The following is an 18798-nucleotide window of genomic DNA, read 5'->3' as shown; positions in this document are numbered from 1 at the left end:
CTAATCAAATTTGGAAAAGGCTGTTCTACAATGTAAAAAAACGTAGCCATATTTTTTTGCGTGGAGGGGCTTTTTCTGATTCGAAAATAACTATGTTCACATTATGCAAGCTTTGTTTTTTGTTGTTGTTGTTTGTTTTTTTTTGTTGTTTTTTTTAAATCTGAACCATCCGATTATTTTTCAGATGAAACTGTCAGTGTTGTGATTTTTTTAAGCTGAAATTTTTTTTTGCTGTTTTAGGGGAAAAAATACAAAATAAAAAGAACTTGAAATAAAAATTGTAAAAATAAAAATGAAAAAATCCACGTTTGCGAGTATTCATTATACAAAACCTATCCGAATTTAATTCATTTTTAATATTCCAACACAATGAACCCATAAAACCAACACAGTTATTTACATAGCTCAGGCAGGCTATTGCCATCCCACGGTCACTGATCAGGATTTACTTATTAAAACTGCTGTGAATCAAAATTTCAATGCATAAACACAAAATAAATGATGCTCACCATTGCTAGCTGTGTTAGCTGGAATTGTTGGTCGCATGCGGTCCAACTGGAGCAAGTGTTTACTAGCCTCCTCCAGCTGCAACGAGTTTTTGGACAAGGCATAGCACTCCTGGATGCTCTTTCCCAACAGCCCGGCTACTCGATCCAGCTCACCTTGGCTGAGGCTCATGAGCTGCCAGCAGCAGGCGATTTGCTCCCTTAGCGCCGGTGACAGGAGCGCTTCGGGGTTCTTCACTCCACATTCCACCGCCGCCCTTCGGAAGCAGTCCAGCCCTCGGATGAAGGAGTGTCCTTCAGTCCGGGCAAAGAGGTACGGGTTGCTTTTGGACACCCCTGCGTCATGGCGGCTTTCCACCAGCAGATCCAGTGACAAAGTCATCTTTTCGGTGAGCAGAACCAACATGTTCCTGCCAAACTGACCTTCCAGTTCCACCCGGGTGAAGTGCCCGCTGACCTCCAGCTCCAGTTTGGAGCATTTCTTGATTTGATCAGCTGAGGGCACAAAGACGCCTCCAAGCTTTTTGCCGGCATATGTTTGCAAAAGGAGCCGGCCAATGTTGCCCACGCGTGCTCTGTTGAAGAGGCAAATGTCGGCCAGCGTGGCCTCACTCAGCTTCTTCCAGTTGGCCACACTGGGATTGTACCTCAGCTCCTTCCTGGCTTCGTCCCCCTCATCAGCAATGAACCTATAGAGTTTGATCAGGTCCTCCGTCACACTGGATGCATTAACCTCTGCCTTCCGAATGTCCGGTTTGGAGGATGACGGTGGTAGGGACCTGCGAGAAAAGCGCTCGCTCCATTTGGTATCCACTAACTGAATGAAGGCCCTCACCTCGCCCTCTGTTAGCTGATCTTTGGTCATGCAACTCTCGCCAAAGGCTATCTCGGCGGCCCGTTTCAAGGAGTAGCCAATTTTGGATACCAGGGAAAAGGTTTTGAACCGACTGCAACTGGGATCGAAACCGCTAGCTTTCTTGGCACCCTCCACTGCCAATTCAAACCTGGACGGGAGACACAATTGGTGCAGGTAGCGCACACTGCCATCCAGCTTATTGATGGCGATCATGAACCGGCCTAGCTGCCGCAACTTTTGTCCAATGTAGGCAAACTGAGATTTGTCGTGGTTGTACTTGGCCGACAAGGCGCTACCGTATTTGCAAATGAGTGGGTCGTGGACGATGTGCCGGGTGATGTCGTCCTGGTGCATGGTGCGGATAATTTCCCTGCAATCGTCCGTCAAGAACTTTGACACGGGAAGCAGCTGCAAAGTGGCGCTTTGTCCCGCAGTTTCCACGTTTGGAATTTCGGGGGATTTGTCATCACCTTTCCTGGCTTTGCAGGACTGCTCGTGCCACCACAGGTCGGTTTTGCGGTAAAAAGTATAGCATTGCTGGCAGGGGAGAAAGTCGCGTACGCATATTTTAGGACTCTTCACCTCTGTATGTGTGCCGTCATCCTTGTCACCCACCTTTCGGAGTGCTTTGGTGCATTGCTCATAATGGCCCTTGTCACGGATTTGGTCCAGCAGGGTCTGTCTGACTTTGGAGCCTTTGGGAAAGTGAATAGCGTGGGCCACGTCCGTTTCCTCGGCGTGCTTCTTCTCCAAGTGCTTCTCCAGCTGGCTGAAAGACATCTGGCAGTAGAAACAAAAGTGCTTTCTACACTGTTCCTTCTCCTCATCAGTACTGGATAGTGTATGGACTATCTTCCTGCATATCCTCTGACTGGTTCGCGTCGGCTGTTTGGCTTTGAGAGTTTTCCTCCGGCAGCATTTTGTCGTTCTGCCATCGTCTTTTGTTGCCTCCTCGGATGAAATTGATGCTAAATTGTTTGTCTTACTCCCATCTGGTTTGACGTTTTCTCCCTCTTGGTCGCAGTCCTTTGCATCTGCGGTTTGGTTAGGAACATCGAAGCTCAACCTCAAATTGCTGACTTTTGCATTATCTAGCTTAAATGTCTCTGTTGCTTGATCTGAACCGTGCTCTGATTCGGGCACACCCTTCTGGAGGTTTTTATCCGGGCTGCCACTCCTGCCCTCTTGCGTACAGTCTAAAAACTGTGGCATAAAAATCCCATCCCTCTGACTTCTCTTGTCAAATGACCTCTTCACACCCATTGTAGTACATGCCTGCAAGAGAACAAGTAGATGTGTAAGACTGGTCACCTAAATCAAGGCCTCCCGTGTCTTGGAAACGGGTCGCTGGCACTTCAACAATCATATGCACATGTTCCTGCGGCCGTGTGACGCACCAGCACCTTGGCAATGCCCCGCAAACGCTAACATCCGAGGCCCATTCAACCAGGCTCACTTGATGTGACCAAAAATAAATCCCCAAAAAAAAAAACAAAAAAAAAAAACACCACACCTTTAGGAATCATCAGCAGAAAGACCACGTCACCCATTCAAGGACAAGTTAATGGTTTTATTAGATCAAGCAGCATGGTCCAACTGATAAGCTCGTCAATGGCGGAATGGGATGTTGACGATGAAATGGACAGAAAACATTTGGGTGTCTTGTTTTGTGTTGAATTTTACCAGCTATATGTTTTAAAACATGAAGGGTGATTGGCGCATGGCACATGTGCTATATGATTATGAAGTTAAGTGTTCTTATAGCAGTATATATATGGTGTGTACCTGCTTCTTGTCCACTTTCTTGAGTGTTCCTCAGACATCTTCATCACCTGAAAACACAGACAGCATCAACAGCTCCTACAGACCACAACAGGATGCAAAAGTACCGATAGGGATTGAGGAAGTAGCGTTGAGTAGCATTAGCAGCTTTAAATAAGGTGAAAAGCTGACAGTTGCTGCCTGTCAAACAGATTTATGAGTCCTATCAGTCATGCACTACAGAAATGGGAACCTCGCCTTTCAATATGCAAATGTGTTACATACTGTCCACAGAGTAATAGCAGAATGTTTAAAAAGTGAGTAAAATACTCCTTCCTTAAGAGAAAGTGAACAAAAAATGAATACTAAAAATTAGGGATGCACGATAAGTGTTGCTTCTCCAAGGCGATATAAATACTGATAACCGTGATTTTTTTTTAATGGTTTATATGAAGGGGCTTTAACAATTTCAAGGCTAAGGACCCGCCACATGAAAAGCTGGAGCGGGGACCCCCTACTTATGTATATAGTATAGAATTGCGCTTTATATTAAACTGGTCCAATAATAGAATGCCTTTTTATTGATAATAATAATAATTTATTACAGTATTGTAGCGATTTTAATGATACTCAAAGATGCTTTGCAAGTGCACACTATTTATTCACTCCACAGTCACACCCTGGTGGTGGTAAGCTACTCGTGTACCCACAGCAGCTCTAGGGGAGTCTGACAGGCGCGTGGCTGCCATTCTGCGCCTACGGCCCCTCCGACCATCATCAAACATCCAACCACATCCATTAATTTATTGTCACTATACACAAGTACAATGAGATTAAGATGAGATGCCATGTATAAATGTACCTGCAATCAATACTAGTATATTCAAATAATACACAGCTTCAAAGGTTTACTGAGGATATTGACTATTTATGGTGATGTAGGCCAAGAATTTTACAGTAGGAGTTCAGTGATTTACGGGAAAGCAAAAAGGAATATGGACCGGGGTCCTGAGGTGACATAGCCCAAATTGATGGATTTCATTTAAAAAAGATGTGAAGCAGTTCGAAGAAATAGTGTGTATTCAACTAATATTTAGTTCGGTGACGCAAAGGAAAGCAAAAAGCAACTGTGGAATGTAGTCCAATGATCGTGGACTCAAATAGGAATTCACAGACTGCCTTCACGCAACACAGATGAGGAGTCCCCGAACAGCACATATACCACTAAATACAGTGGTGAAATAAGTCTTTAACACATCACCATTTTTCTCACGAAATATACTTCCAAAGGTGCTATTGACCTGAAATTTTCACTAGATGTTGGGAAACCCCCAAGTAATCCATACATATAAAGAAAGTACAACAAATAAGCTCTGAAATTAAGTTGTGTGTAAAAATGTGAAATGACACAGGGATAAAGTATTGAACACATGAAGAAAGGGAGGTGCAAAAAGGCATGGAAAGCCAAGACAACACCTAAACTCTTATCAATAATTAAACAGCAATCCAGTCCGTTGTCAGTGAAAATGAATATCAGCTGGTTCAGTCCTAATTGATGGCCTACAAAAAAGGTCTAATTGTCAAGGTGTGAGTCGAGACACATCTCATAATGGGTAAGAGCAGAGAGCTGTCTCAAGACCATCGCAAACTAATTGTTGCAAAACAGAACGATGGCATTGGTTACAGGCGCATAGCTAAGCTTCTGAACGTTCCAGTGAGCACGGTTGGGGCCATAACACGTAAGTGGAATGCCAACCACCATAAATTTGCCTCGATCAGGTGCTCCTCGCAGGACTTCTGACAGATGGGTGCAAAGAATAATCAGAAGAGCAGTCCAAGAGCCAACGACCACCTGTGGAGTGCTTCAATGAGACCTGGAATTTGGAGTTACTGTTTTCACAAGGAAAACAACGCACTCTGCCGCCATGGCCTGTATGCACGTTCACCACGCAAAAAAGCATGTCAAAGCTCGTTTAAAGTTTGCCGAACAACATTTGGACAAGCCAGTTAAATACTGAGAGAATATAGTTTGGTCGGATGAGAACAAAATTGAACTCTTTGGATGCCATAATACACACCATGTTTGAGGGAGAAATAGCACTGAACATCACCCTAAATACACCATACCAACAGTGAAGTTCAGGTGGGAACATGATGGTGCGGGGCTGCTTTTCAGCAAATGGTACTGGTAAACGTCACATTATTGAAGTTAAGGATGAATGGGTAATGGGTGTGACAAGACATTCTTGTCAAAAATCTGCTGCCATCTATGAGGAAGATGAAACTGAAATAAGTGTGGACATTTAAGCAGGATAATGGTCCAAAACATACTGCCAAGAAAACTCTCAATTAGCTTCAAAGAAAAAGAAAAGAAATCTGCCATTCAATGGCTCAGCCAATCACCTGACTTGAATCCAACAGAAAATCGATGGAAAGAACTCAAACTCAAGGTCCATAAAGAAGCCCACAGAACCTTCAAGATTTGAAGACTGCTTGAATGTTATACGTTTATACATAATTGTGTGGTATTCGTTTAAGCAGAATCGACTAGTTTCTCCATACAGGAGTCGTCTTGACGCTGTCATTGCAAACAAATGCTTTTGTACAAAATAAATACTTGGCGTATTCAATTCATTTTCCCTGTGTGATTTCACATTATTACACGCCCCCTGAATCGGAGGAAAGCAAAAATAATTAATGGAATGTACTCCAACTGTTGAAATCGCTGTGGACCTCTTGCAATTTAGATGTGAATCACTTCTCAGTAACAGAGGTTATACAACTAAGTATTATTCCAGTGATTAACAGGAAATCAAAAAGGACTTGTGGAATGTAGCCCAATGGTTCTGGACTGGAAGAGAAGTTCAGTGGTTGACTCCATGCAACACAGATGGTAACGAGCACTCAAAAACAGCACTGATACTAAAAATGTGTGTGTAATTAACTGCAAAGCTAAAATGATTATGGCTTGAATGAATCTACAGCACAGTGCATCAAGAAAGAGGACAAAAACATCCGCAAAACTGCTTCAATAACCTTCAATAAGGAAATGAAACGTTTGGTAACTCCGCGTAATAAGGGAATTGTGAAAATGGAAGCTGCATTGGCATTGTGTATTGCTGATTGCAGGGAAAAGACAGTGAGTTTGGACACTAATATGGGGACAAAGGCCAAACCTCCGCCACCAACACAAGCCTCTTCGCCTCTCTCAGAAGGCAATGTTGATGAATGTTAATTACTGTATAATAAATGTTAACAGTTTCAGCTCTTCAACAGACCGGGGTCTGCCTTGTCGTAGTTTACGCTGCATAATGTGCCACACATTTTCAATGGGAGACAGCTCTGGACTGTAGGCAGTCCAGTCAATTTCCAAAAACAATTTGAAATGTGGACTCGTCGGAGCACAGAACACTTTTCCACTTTGCATCAGTCCATCTTAGATGAGCTCGGGCCCAGAGAAGCCGGCGGTTTTTCTTGGTGTTGTTGATAAATGGCTTTTGTTTTGCATAGTAGAGTTCCAAGTTGCACTTAAGGATGTAGCGCCGAACTGTATTTACTGACATTGGTTTTCTGAAGGGATTTCTCCAGATTCTCTGAACCTTTTGATGATATTATGGACCGTAGATGATGAAATCCCTAAATTCCTTTCAATTGTACGTTGAGGAACATTGTCCTTAAACTGTTCGACTATTATCTCACGGACTTGTTCACAAAGAGGTGAACCTCGCCCCAGCTTTGCTTGTAAAAGCTCCTTTTTTACCCAATCATGGCATCCACCTGTTCCCAATTAGCCTGTTCACCTGTGGGATATTCCAAACAGATGTTTGATGAGCGTTCCTCAACTTTCTCAGTCTTTTTTGGAACGTGTTGCAGCCATAAAATTCTAAGTTAATGATTATTTGCTAAAAAGAATAAAGTTTATCAGTTTGAACATTAAATATCTTGTCTTTTTAGTGTATTCAATTAAATATAGGTTGAACATGATTTGCAAATCATTATGTTCTGTTTTTATTTAGGTTTAACACAAGTCCCAACTTCATTAGAATTGGGGTTGTAAATTCACATTGTGCATGTAGCAGCAAATGGCATTTTGTTGTCTACAAACATTTCCGGCGAGGGAATTTAAAACAAATAGTAGATTTCAGTTTCAACTTGGCATTTCTTGTGAGTATCAAAAACATAAGGCAATAATAATAATAATTTAAAAAAAAAAGAGGAACACAATTTTGTCATCTTGTTATAAAAGCACAATTTTATCCAACTGTGGTACCACAGTCGGAACACCAGCGGGCACTACGTAAAAATATTACGTCAATAAGAGGTGAACAAGAAAAGGATATGAAGAAGAATGTAGCTTTATGTCCAATACATGCAAGCTGTGTGCTGATCGGTAAATAAAGTGATTAAAAAAAGAAATACAAGACTGATTTTGGGGAACACTGCATTGACTAAACCAGACTGTAATGAAGGAAGCCCAGATAGAAATCTAGCTGCTAATGCTAATGAACACAAGCATCACACATGCCACGTGATTCCCACAGTCGAATTTTGTTTTTTTGCAATAATTTGCATCCTTATTATGTTAATTTTCACTTCTGTGTATTTTACCAGTAGTTTGTGAAATGTTTTTAACTGTCACATTTATTGTTGAGTTATGTTGCACAGTTTTTCTTTTTTTTTTTTTTATTTATAAAACCATTACTTTAGGGAGCGTGTGAAAGAGTGACCTCCTGGTCAATTCCTCTATATAAAGAACCCCATCAGGGCGTTAAATGCTAAAATTAAATAATCCTCAGAAGGCTTTAGTACCAATATTGAGGGACATTTCCTCCTGAGTGATACCCATTGAGAACAGCAGCGCCGTGGTTATATCATTCATAGTATCTTGTAATAGAAAAAAATTGGCATGCAGCTGTAGAAATAGAAAGAGAGAAAAATGTACAGTGTTCGCTTCTCTGTGCAGATGAAACCAAAGATGAATTGTTTGGGACGAACACACAACACCATGTGTGGAGGAAAAACGGCACAGCACACAAACATCAAAACCTTATCCAAACTATAACGCATGGTCGAGGGAGCATCATGGTTTGGGCGTGCTGTGCTACCTCAGGGCCTCAGTTTGCTATCATTATTGGAAACATTTATTCACAAGTTTTATCAAGATATTTTGCAGAAGAACTTAAGGCAATCTGTTTTAACAGTTGAACCTCAAAAGAGGATGGCTGTTACAACAGGAGAATGATCCAAAACAGAAGCAAATCAACAACAGAATGGCTTCAGAAAAAATGAATGTGTTTTGGAGTGGCACAGTCAAAGTCCTGACCTCAACCTGATTGAGATGCTGTGGGATAACCTCGAGAGTTATTCACACCAGACATCCCAGGAATCTTGCCAAACTGCAACAGTTTTGGAAAGACGAATGGTCCAAAATTCATCCTAATTGTTGTGCATGTCTGATCTGCAACTACAGGAAACGCTTGGTTGAGGTTATTGGTGCCAAAGGAGGGTCAACCAGTTATTAAATCCAAGGGTTCGCTTACATTTTCCTCCCTGTCCTGTGAATGTTATACGTTAAACGTAATTGTGTGGTATTCGTTTAAGCATAACCTGTTTATTCTTGTGATTTAGATGAAGGTCAGACTACATTTTCTGACCAATTCATGCAGAAATTAAAGAAATTCCAATGAGTTCAACATAGTTTTTCTTCCCACTGTATACTGTACAAGTAAATATGAGGTTGGAGAGGAACGAAAAAAGGAACTGTGCAATGTTGTCCAATGGTCCTGGACTGGAAGAATAGAACTTCAAAGACGGACTCCACGCAACGCGGATGGGAAGCATTTCTCCGAAACCATGATTATAAAAGTAAATATGAATTCACCGATTTACAGAAAAGCATTTTTCAGTTAAAATAGTAAAACTTTGACTAATAGTCAGTTTTCTTCACTTTCTCTTCCAGGAATAACAATAACACATTTGATAAATGTTCCTTCATGTTTTTGAGCTTTATGCAATTTTTTAAAAACAGTATTATTATTACGCACATGGATTACACGACCCTATTGTCATAAAAAAAAAAAAACTATTCAAATTACCTTATTAAAGAAAGAACATGAAATGGCAAAGGCCCTTACCTGGGATTGTCACAATGAAGACAGATTCCTTGGACAGCGTCGACGGAGAAGTGACAAATTTACCCTAAAATGTCCTGTGGAAATTGTAGATTCGGCCTAAAAAGTCACATTCAGACCTGATCTTCCTCAGGCAGATGAGTAAATTTTGGTTCGTCTTCAGACACGAATAGTGGAAAAGTGCACAACATTGACCATGAAATCGCTGGAAATGACCAAACAGTGTCGTTTGTACCATCAAAAAAAAAATAAAATAAAACAAAATCACCCAAAAGGCCGCTTTGCAATTAAAGTAGGTGTGTTGAATGTTATTGATGCCATATTTGACAGGACAAAATGCTAACCTACACCATTAACACACACATACACACGGGGGCAACCAAGGTGCAAAGTGCTGAATAGCCCGACACAAATGCATTCAGAGAAACTGAGAACAATGACAACATCAAAGATATTTAGCAGTAGTAACCTCACCGTATTTTCACGACCATAAGGCGCACTTAAAAGTCTTAAATTTTCTCCAAAATGGACAGGGCGCCTTATAATGCGGCCCGCCTTATGTGTGCACCGAGTTCCAAAATCTGTAAATGTTGTTGTGTGACTTTGGTGAGCACTCCGCTTGACTGACTGGGAGCATTTCCTGCCGAAAGGCTGCTTTTATAGAGGAAAGGCGGACGTGACTGACGACAGAATGCGGACGTTAAAAGGGGAAGGGTGCGCGTGAAAGAGGACGTTAAAGACACGCCCTCAGTAGGTATATAGTGCCAGTATGTGCATTGTGCAAAACAACATCGGTTTGGCTAAGGACCCCCGAAAATGGCACCTACGAAGAGACACGCTTACGAAGCACAGTTTAAACTGCAAGCTATCAGTTACGTGGAGGAACATGGGAATTGAGCAGCCGCGAGAGAATTCAAGATCAACGAATCCATGGTTCGCAAGTGGATGCCTGGGCTAAGGTATCTGCTTTGACTGTTGTCCGAGCTTTCGCGAAAGCCGGCATCATTGCTGAACAGCCCCCCGGCAACGAGACTGACCGGGCAACGAGACTGACTCCGACAATGACGAGAGGGAACCCGGCACGTTTGAGGGAGAACTTGCCCAGCTATTTATTTCGGATAAAGAAAGGATGGATTTGTGGATGAGGATTGATCAAAAAATAACCTGAGTACATTGTTAAATACTTCAATAAAGTACAACCGAACTCACTGTTTACATTGTTAAATACTTCAATAAAGCACAACCGAAGTTAGTTTTGCTCCCTCTGCCTTTTTAAAAACATACGCTAGCATGCATGCTAGTGTATGTTTTAGCGTGCATGCATGCTACCGTATGTTTTAAGCTAGCGTATGTTTTACCATGCCTGCGCCCAATAATACGGTGTGCCTTATGTATCTGCTAAATTCAGAAATAGACCCCGTAACTGAGACTGCGCCTTTTAATACGGTGCGCCTTATGGTCGCGAAAATACGGTAAATAGTTCGTTTAGTCTGTGTATATATGCAGCCGCCGATATGTGCCTCAAAAGTTAATAACTACTAGGAAAAATTTAATTAACGAGAACAAAAGTTTGACAAAAAAAAGTACGTATAAAGTAAATATAAAAGTAATAGGAAAACAAAAATAAAGACCAAAAATAAAACAGAAAAAGAAAATTAAAAAGATATCAAAATGGGAAACAAAAAGAAAATCTGAAAAAATACAGATACAAATATGGAAATTAAAAACAATAGAAAAGATAAATATGACAAATATTCAAAAGTGGGTAAAAAAATACAACTATTAAAAACTATACAAAAATACTGCATTTTAATCAAATACTAAGATGGAAAAAATATTTTCTTCCATAAAATATTACTTGAAAAATACAAAAATGAGGAAAAACTAAATTTGGAAAATATTCCTGGAAAATATAATATAATATAAAATTATATATAATAATTATATATAACGAGTACAGAAACTATAGTAAAAAATGAAAAAGATCAGATAAAGTAATTGAGAAAAGAATGAGGGAAAATAAATAAACATTACAACAAAAATCCAAAGTTGGGTGATTTTTTATTTATTTAAAAAAAATAGGAAAACAATAATTTAATGTTTTAAAAATATTACAATATGAGAAAAAATATAAATATTACAATAAAAATAGGAAAATATTCAGGGGGAATGTAAAAAAATACAGAAATATTGTAGAAAATAGAAGCACAATTTTGGGAAAAAGAAAAATCCTATGGAGCAATGGAAAAAAATAAAAACAAAACATAACTGAGGGAAAGAAATAAAACAGCCCAAAATGCCCTAATATTAGGTTAAAAATATGCTCGACAGAAAGCAAATATTAGGTAAACAGAACATTTAAAAAAACAAAAATAAACAATATGGTTCACTCCTACATTTAACGCCAAAATAGAATGATCAGAACAACACATTGAAATTAACACTCTGGTCTGTTTTGATGTGACTTTCTTTACTTTGTGGATAAATCTTACCTCCTGGTCCAAGTTGTACTCCTCTTTGGAATTGAGTGCCATTTTTACTGCTACATAGTCTCCACTTTTCACTGCATCCCGCAACTCGCCTGCAGGGGTAAGGTGGGGGGGAGGGGGGTGTAACAAAAGTCATTCAACATCCCGCATAAACGTATAACATAAATTCCAGATCATCAGTGCCACAGACATAGAATAGAATAGATAGAATGCTAACAAGCTATCATTTGCTAACACATGGAGAAAGCAACCAGAGTACAGAAAAGAAAAATGATCCCACTGAATGACTTTTGGCCTCTGAGTGCATTAACTCGGGAACCAGTTTAGATCCTACACTGGAACTGGGTGATATTTCAAATGAGGACTGATCAAAGGATAACATGCTAACAGTTGGCATGCCAACATATAGCTAGTGGAAAGACTCACTGGGTGATAATGGAGGCCCTGACAGGATCTCGTCATCTCCATTCAGATGTTTCTGGAAGTCGTCCAGCGTCATCCAATCCAGGTTGAGATCCATTCCCAAACTCAACGTGGCCGGACCTTTGTCTGTTTGTACGTGTGGGAAAAGACACTTTTCACACAAACCTATTATATCTTCCACAGAACGATTTACTTTAATTAGAGCTTTGAATTAATTGCCAGAAGGGGAACTTTGTAATCATTGCTATGAATGTAATTTTTTTTAAACAAAATTGTTACCGAACTCTGTACTTAAGTACTTGGGGTGGAACTTAGTATTCATTAGGGGTGTCCCGATCCGATCTTTGAGATCAGAAATTGGTCCGATCTACGCAAAAAAAAAACAAAAAAACAAAAAACAAAAAAAAAAGGATCGATCGGATCTAAAATCTCTTTTTAACCAGTCTTACACAAGCAGTCCATTCCATGCTACGCTCCAGCACTTCTATCCAGCAGTGCCCAGAGCCCACATGATCACAACAGATTGCTATGGTGCTAACGTAGTAGCAAGGAGTAAGCGTGAATGTTTCTTGCTTAAAGTCGTATATTGGCACTCCAGTTGAAGTTCACTGTAAAACTAAACACACATAACAAAAGAATTACACCTTTTAAATGTTCAAATATGTCTTCGTTCACAAAAATTGTGAGCTCAAAGCTAACACAATGAATGAAAAACACCATTGACAAGCTAACAAAATTTAGCATCGAACTTAACTTGAACTTTAAAATTAATGAATATTGGTACTATATAGACACAATGTAACAATACTCCCCTACAGAAGTGTTGGAACGGCAAGTGATTTTTGTTGTATAGGGAAGACATTTGGGTTTCTGATCGAAAGATGAATATGAGACAAAAGTTCAGAATTCCAGCTTTTATCAGTATCAGATCATCTTTATTTGCCAAGTGTGTCCAAAAAACACACAAGAAATGTGTCTCCGGTAATTGAAGCCGCTCTAGTACGACAACAGACAGTCAATTGACAGAACACTTTTGAGACATAAAGACATTGAGAAAAACAGAAAAAGAGTCACTGAGCAATAAAGGGTTCCTAGTTATCTGGTAATGCAGGTAAATTTTTCCTCCCACATCCCAAAAACATGCATTAATTGGTGACTATAAATTGCCCGTAGGTGTGACTGTGAGTGCGAATGGTTGTTTGTTTGTATGTGCCCTGCGATTGGCTGGCAACCAGTTCAGGGTGTAACCCGCCTCCTGCCCGATGACAGCTGGAAATAGGCTCCAGCACGCCCGCGACCCTAGTGAGGCGAAGCGGCTCAGAAAATGGATGGATGGATGGATTTCTTTCCTTTTAATTACCAGTTTTGGAACTTCATATGACTTAAAAGTGGACCCTCTCATTCTATGAATGGAACTTTGTATTAGGTACCAGCAGGAAGGAAGCCTTGTACTGGTTACTGGGAATGAAACTGTGTTAATTTGCACTTTGTTTAGTTTTTAAGTAGAGTTCAGTATTAATTCCCAGGAGTTTAACTTTGTATTAATTACCAGTTGTGAAACTTTGCATTTATGACCACTGGCGGAACTTTTAATTAATGACCAGGAGTGGAAATTTGAATTCAATATTTGGAATGGAACTCCGTATTAATTACAACTAGTGGCAGCTTGTATTAATGACCAGGAGTGGAACTTTTGACCTAATTACCAGAAATGGAAAAATGTAATAATTACCACTACTGAAACTTTGTATTCATGACCGGGAGTGAAACTTACCAGATTTGTCAGTGGCCTCCATTGGATGCTGGTCCATATGGTCATCAGATACCATGAAATGTCTGGGCTCGCTGTCCTCCCTCTTCTTCTTCCTGTCGTCCGGTTGTCCTTTCCTGTCCCAGCTTGGCCTGGTCTGGCTCTCCTCTGGCTTGTCCCGCCGTTCACGGGAATCCTCCCCAGTCTTCGACTTGGTGGCCGCATTCTCTCCTTCTAGTTCATTGCTGTCCAGGCTGAAGCCGTAACCCTGACCTGATCTGGAGATGGCTAGGGGTTGCGGGAGACGTGGTTTGATGTTATTTGGGACATACTCGAAAATGAAAGACTCTACGAACACAATACCTTCAGACTGCTTTGGCCTTTCCATCTTTTCTGTTTCTTTTAGTGTGGGAGATTCTTTGACAGGCTTGACAATCTTCTCAAGCTTTCCAAGGACCTGAAAGAGAACTTTGTATTAGTTACCTGTTGTGGGCATTTGTGTTAAAAACTGTGGCACTTGGAATGAATTACCTCTAGTGGGACTTAACTACTAGTAATAAAAATTCCTATTAACCACCAAGAATGTAACTTTTTATCGTTTACAAATAGTCTACCTTTGCATTAATAACAAGGAGGTGAACTTTATATTCATTAAAAGGAGTGGAACTTTTAATAACCAGGAGTGGAACTTTGTATTAATACCATGAATAGAACTTCAAATTGATTACCAGGAGAGGAACTTTGTATTAATTAATAGGAATGGAACTTTGCATTAATTACGAGAAAGATAACTATGATTGTGAGATACGTTGCAGCCTGAGGCCTACTGCATTCACCCTGCTGGCAGCCTGAGGCCGACTCCATCCACCCAGCTCTGAAGTCTGAGGCTTGCTCCATCTATCGTGCTTTGCAGCAAACAGCTGTGCCAACTACCATCATGGCAATTACAATTCTTGCCATCTGGGCTTTGCTCTGTCTGCCTACAATCTAAAGGTACGAACTCTACCGGAAGACCCCAGTGAGTACCGTTTCTTTACATACTCTTTACATATCACCACATTTAAAAGCTACTGAATGGACATAGAAATCAGTGCTGTTGGATGCCTCCTCAGTCACTGAGCAATAAAAGGGTGCTAGTAATCTGGTAAAAAAAAAAACAACTTTTTTGGACAATTGTGCAAAAAGATGCAGAGTCTTCTAGCAATTACAGCAGTTTGAAATGACTAATAGAACAACAGTCCGGTGCAATGACCATTGTGCAAAGGGCGCCGAGACTTCAAGAAACAGACACAAGTGACTAGTAGTGCGGGAATCTGGGACAATGTCGATTGTGCAAATGTTGCAGATGTTACTCAGGCATATGAGTGAGTATTGGTCAAAAACAGATATGCAAATAGTGCAGTGTGGCAAGACTACGACAGTGAGTGCACGAGTAATGTATAATTGGCCCAACAGAAATGGGACAACAAACTCAAGACAAAAAATTGGCAGCATGTTGCAATGGAATTGGAAGTTAACTGTTTAAGAAGTTAATGGCAAGAGGGACGAAGATGTTGGAATGTCTGCTTGTTTTAGTTTTCAGTTTGGTAGCGCCTACCTGAGGGAAGGAGCTGGAAGAGGTGGTGACCAGGATGTGAAGGGTCCAAGACGATTTTGCATGCTCTTGTCTTAGTGGCAGTGTGCAATTCCACAAGGGTGGGTAGGGGGGTACTGACAATCTTTTCAGCTGTTTTGATTGTCCGTTGCAGTCAGAGTTTGTCCTTTTTTGCAGCAGCACCAAATCAGACAGTGATGGAAGAACACAGGACTGATTCGATGACTGCTGTGTAGAACTGCCTCAACAGCTCCTGTGGCAGGCCGTGTTTCCTCGGAAGGCGCAGGAAGTACATCCTCTGCTTGGCCTTTCTTAGGATGGAGTTGATGTTGATCTCCCACTTCAGGTCCTGAGAGACCTTGGGGCGCCCCGGTGCTGGTGGTGCCTGTACATGAGGTGGCCTCCCCCAGCCTCACCGGCATTACCAGATAACTAGCAACCCTTTACTGCTCAGTGACTGTTTTTTTGTCAGTGTCTTTCTGTCTCCAAAGTGTTCTGTAAATTGACTGAGGAGCCAACTACCGGAGACAAATTCCTTGTGTGTTTTTGGACATGGCAAATAAAGATGATTCTGATTCTGATAAGCAACACAGCCAGGGGGCTCGATCAGAAGGGAACAGCCCCTCCGACCAGAACCCGAGTGGTATTCTGTCATTGGACTTCTGTGTTCATGATGGATTGTCTTAAACACTTGGATGAAGAGAGGGGCGCAGCTATCAACTGATCACCACCTGGCTCTGATGGTGGGGGAAGCTGCAGTCTGATCTGGCAGATCTAAATGTATTGGGACGGTCTGCTGGAAATTTCTGTCAGTCCGTGTCATAAGGAGTTTCAACTCCCACCTCTGGCAGAACTTTGCCCACGTTCTGGGAGAGGCGGGGAGAACACTGAGTACGAGTGGATCATGTTCCGCGCCTCCATTGCTTAGGCGGTCGATTGGAGCTGTGGCCGTAAGGTATGCCATCAAGCTGAAGGAGGAGTCCTATCAGCCATTTTTTAGCCTGTGGGACTCGTGAGGCAGCTGATAGGTAGCGGAAGGCCAAGCAGAACGCAGGTTTGATAGTCGCTGATGCAAAAAACTCAGGCGTAGGAGGAGTTAAGTGACGACATTATCAAAACAGTTGACGATTAATTTGATTATCAATTAGTTGTCCATTCGTCAATTATTGTTGCATCTCTAAGTGGGACTTTATATTATTTACCAGTAGAGGTCGGACCCGCCATGTAAATCTCCAACTGCAATTTTCATTGAGAGTAAGGAATGAATAGTGACACACAATGGAATTGTTACTCCTTGTGCTATTCCGAAATAATGACATGTCATTGTCCACCAAATGAAAAAAACTATTTAATTATTTTAAAACTATCTACAGCCCCTTGGTTAAGTCCTGGTTGCAGTTTTTCGGGGGGGGGGTGTCACTGATTTTGTCACAACACCATAAAAAGTCAGCTTACGCATTTTGGCTGGTGTGAGCAACCACTTTTCCGTCCGGAAAAAGTTGCCAAAATGCTTTGTTTTAGTTTAAAATGACTTACTTTAACCAGGATCCCTCACCGCATCGTACCCCGTGGTCTGTCATAGTATGGTCTCAGTGCCGTAAAATGCATAAATGCATGGTGGCTGCAACATCTGCTTCTACTAAGCCAGCTAGTTAGCTTAGCTGCTAGTTAGTAGTAGCTGGCTAGCTCCCTTCAATCATCTGTCATGATGTGTTGGATGAATCTTGCATCACTTTTATCCATTTCATCTGCAGTGTTCGCCGTTATCCATGAACATTCGTGCAGCGGATGCTTCGTTCCACTTCGATTGAGCCATATGATCGGCTACAGTGGCTACTCTACAGCTGTGCATGTGCAGAAAGCCAAAATGTGCGGTGGAAGTAAACAAAGGAAGTTGCCACATGGCTTTGCTGTATTGCAGCTCTTGTCAGAATAAAATACGCACTTTGATTTGTTTTTATTCGAAATGCGAGGATTATGATTCGGGATTCATTTTTTCAAGTGAACTCGTGAATAAATACGAATTTGCACTCATTCGTTTGTAGCACTACTTACCAGTTGGAGAACTTTGTAAATTTCAAAATAAATACCAGGTGAGAATGTTTGTATCAATGACCAGGAGTTCAACTTAGTAATAATGAGCAGGGGTAGAACTTAATAATTACCAAACTTCACACACCCCGGGTCCTGTATTGCTGAACACTTTTACACACATAGATGTGCTGGGTTGTTGAACTCGGAAGGTCAGCAAATTGACTGGTTGACTGATAAATGTGGGTAAGTGTAAATACCTTGGAGGGCTTGCTGGCGCTCTTGTCAGACGGCGGCCTGCGAGGGGCTCGATCATTGGCCAAGCAGTTGCGCAAGAATTTCTCAAAGAGGTTGGTGGAGCCCTTGGTGTCCTCCCTGGCTGCCTCATCCTCCCGGGGCTTGGTGGCGGGGGCAGGGGCCAACGAGGCGGCGGAGGAGGCAGATGAGGGTGCTTTGGCGGGGGGTGTGGCCTCTTGGCTTTTACTCTTGGACTTGTGGTGCAGACCCAAGCTGTCGCTGGAGTCGGACGAGGGCGGCCCGGCGTCCTCGCGGACTCTGGAGGCGGTCAGCGTCTTGAGCTTCAGTTGGCTGCTCTCCTTCAGCTTGCTCTTCTTGTCCTGGATCAGGTCTTTGATGCCCTTCAGTTTGACGTCCGGCTTCTTCTTGGGCTTGGAACGGTACTCGTCAGGGCGAGGCTTCTCCTTCTTCGCCGACGAGTCCGACAGGCCTTCACTGAGGTCCTCATCCGAAGACACCAAATTGTACTCTTTCCTGGCTTTCTTCTTCTTGGACTCCTCAAAGCTTCTGTCCTTCCTATGCCTGCCATCTTTGCTCTTCTCCTTCTTGGGCTTCTTGGACGGCGCTTCATCTTCGTCGTCAGAGTCAATCAGACGTTTCTTCATGTCCGTCATCTTATCTTCGTCCTCATCCGTCTCTGGAGCTGGCAAAGGTTTGACCTCATCCCGCCACTTGTCCTTCTTCTTCTTCTTCTTCTTCTCCTTCCGAGGTAACTCCTCCTCATCATCATCCAGTTGCAGCTCCCGAGCTTTCTTCTTCTTCTTCTTCTTCTTCTTGACAACGGGCATGTCGTCGGTGAGCCGGTCCTTGTCACTGTCACTCTCCGAGTCGGCGTCGAACACGTCGCTCTTGGTAGGGAGTGTCTTGGGGGAGAGAAGTGAGGGTTGCTTCACTTTTTTTGCACGTGTATGAGAGTAAATAATGTCAAACGACTTATTAAAAAAATATTAAAAATATTCG

General features: G+C 41.8%; 1 protein-coding gene across 4 annotated transcripts in view; it reads right to left on the bottom strand.

Moving 5' to 3' along the window:
* mphosph8 (M-phase phosphoprotein 8) overlaps positions 1-18798 on the bottom strand; it is a 39701-nt gene that overhangs the window by 17700 nt on the left and 3203 nt on the right. Inside the window, exons 3-8 of one of the 4 annotated variants that reach the window (XM_061691767.1) lie at positions 17802-18701; positions 14280-14373; positions 13941-14204; positions 12170-12292; positions 11747-11835; positions 510-2637 (exon numbers count right to left, since the gene is read on the bottom strand). In XM_061691767.1, the coding sequence (XP_061547751.1) occupies positions 510-2637; positions 11747-11835; positions 12170-12292; positions 13941-14204; positions 14280-14373; positions 17802-18701 (3598 nt within the window). Of the gene's footprint in view, positions 1-509; positions 2638-3147; positions 3195-9257; positions 9276-11746; positions 11836-12169; positions 12293-13940; positions 14205-14279; positions 14374-17801; positions 18702-18798 lie in introns of those variants that run through there. The other 3 variants (XM_061691768.1, XM_061691770.1, XM_061691769.1) reach the window with 3 other exon arrangements.

The sequence above is a fragment of the Phycodurus eques genome, chromosome 12, assembly GCF_024500275.1.
Source record: "Phycodurus eques isolate BA_2022a chromosome 12, UOR_Pequ_1.1, whole genome shotgun sequence".
Taxonomy (NCBI): Eukaryota; Metazoa; Chordata; class Actinopteri; order Syngnathiformes; family Syngnathidae; genus Phycodurus; species Phycodurus eques.
The sequence above is the reverse complement of the archived record's forward strand: the minus strand, read 5'-3'. Positions and strand labels throughout refer to the sequence as shown.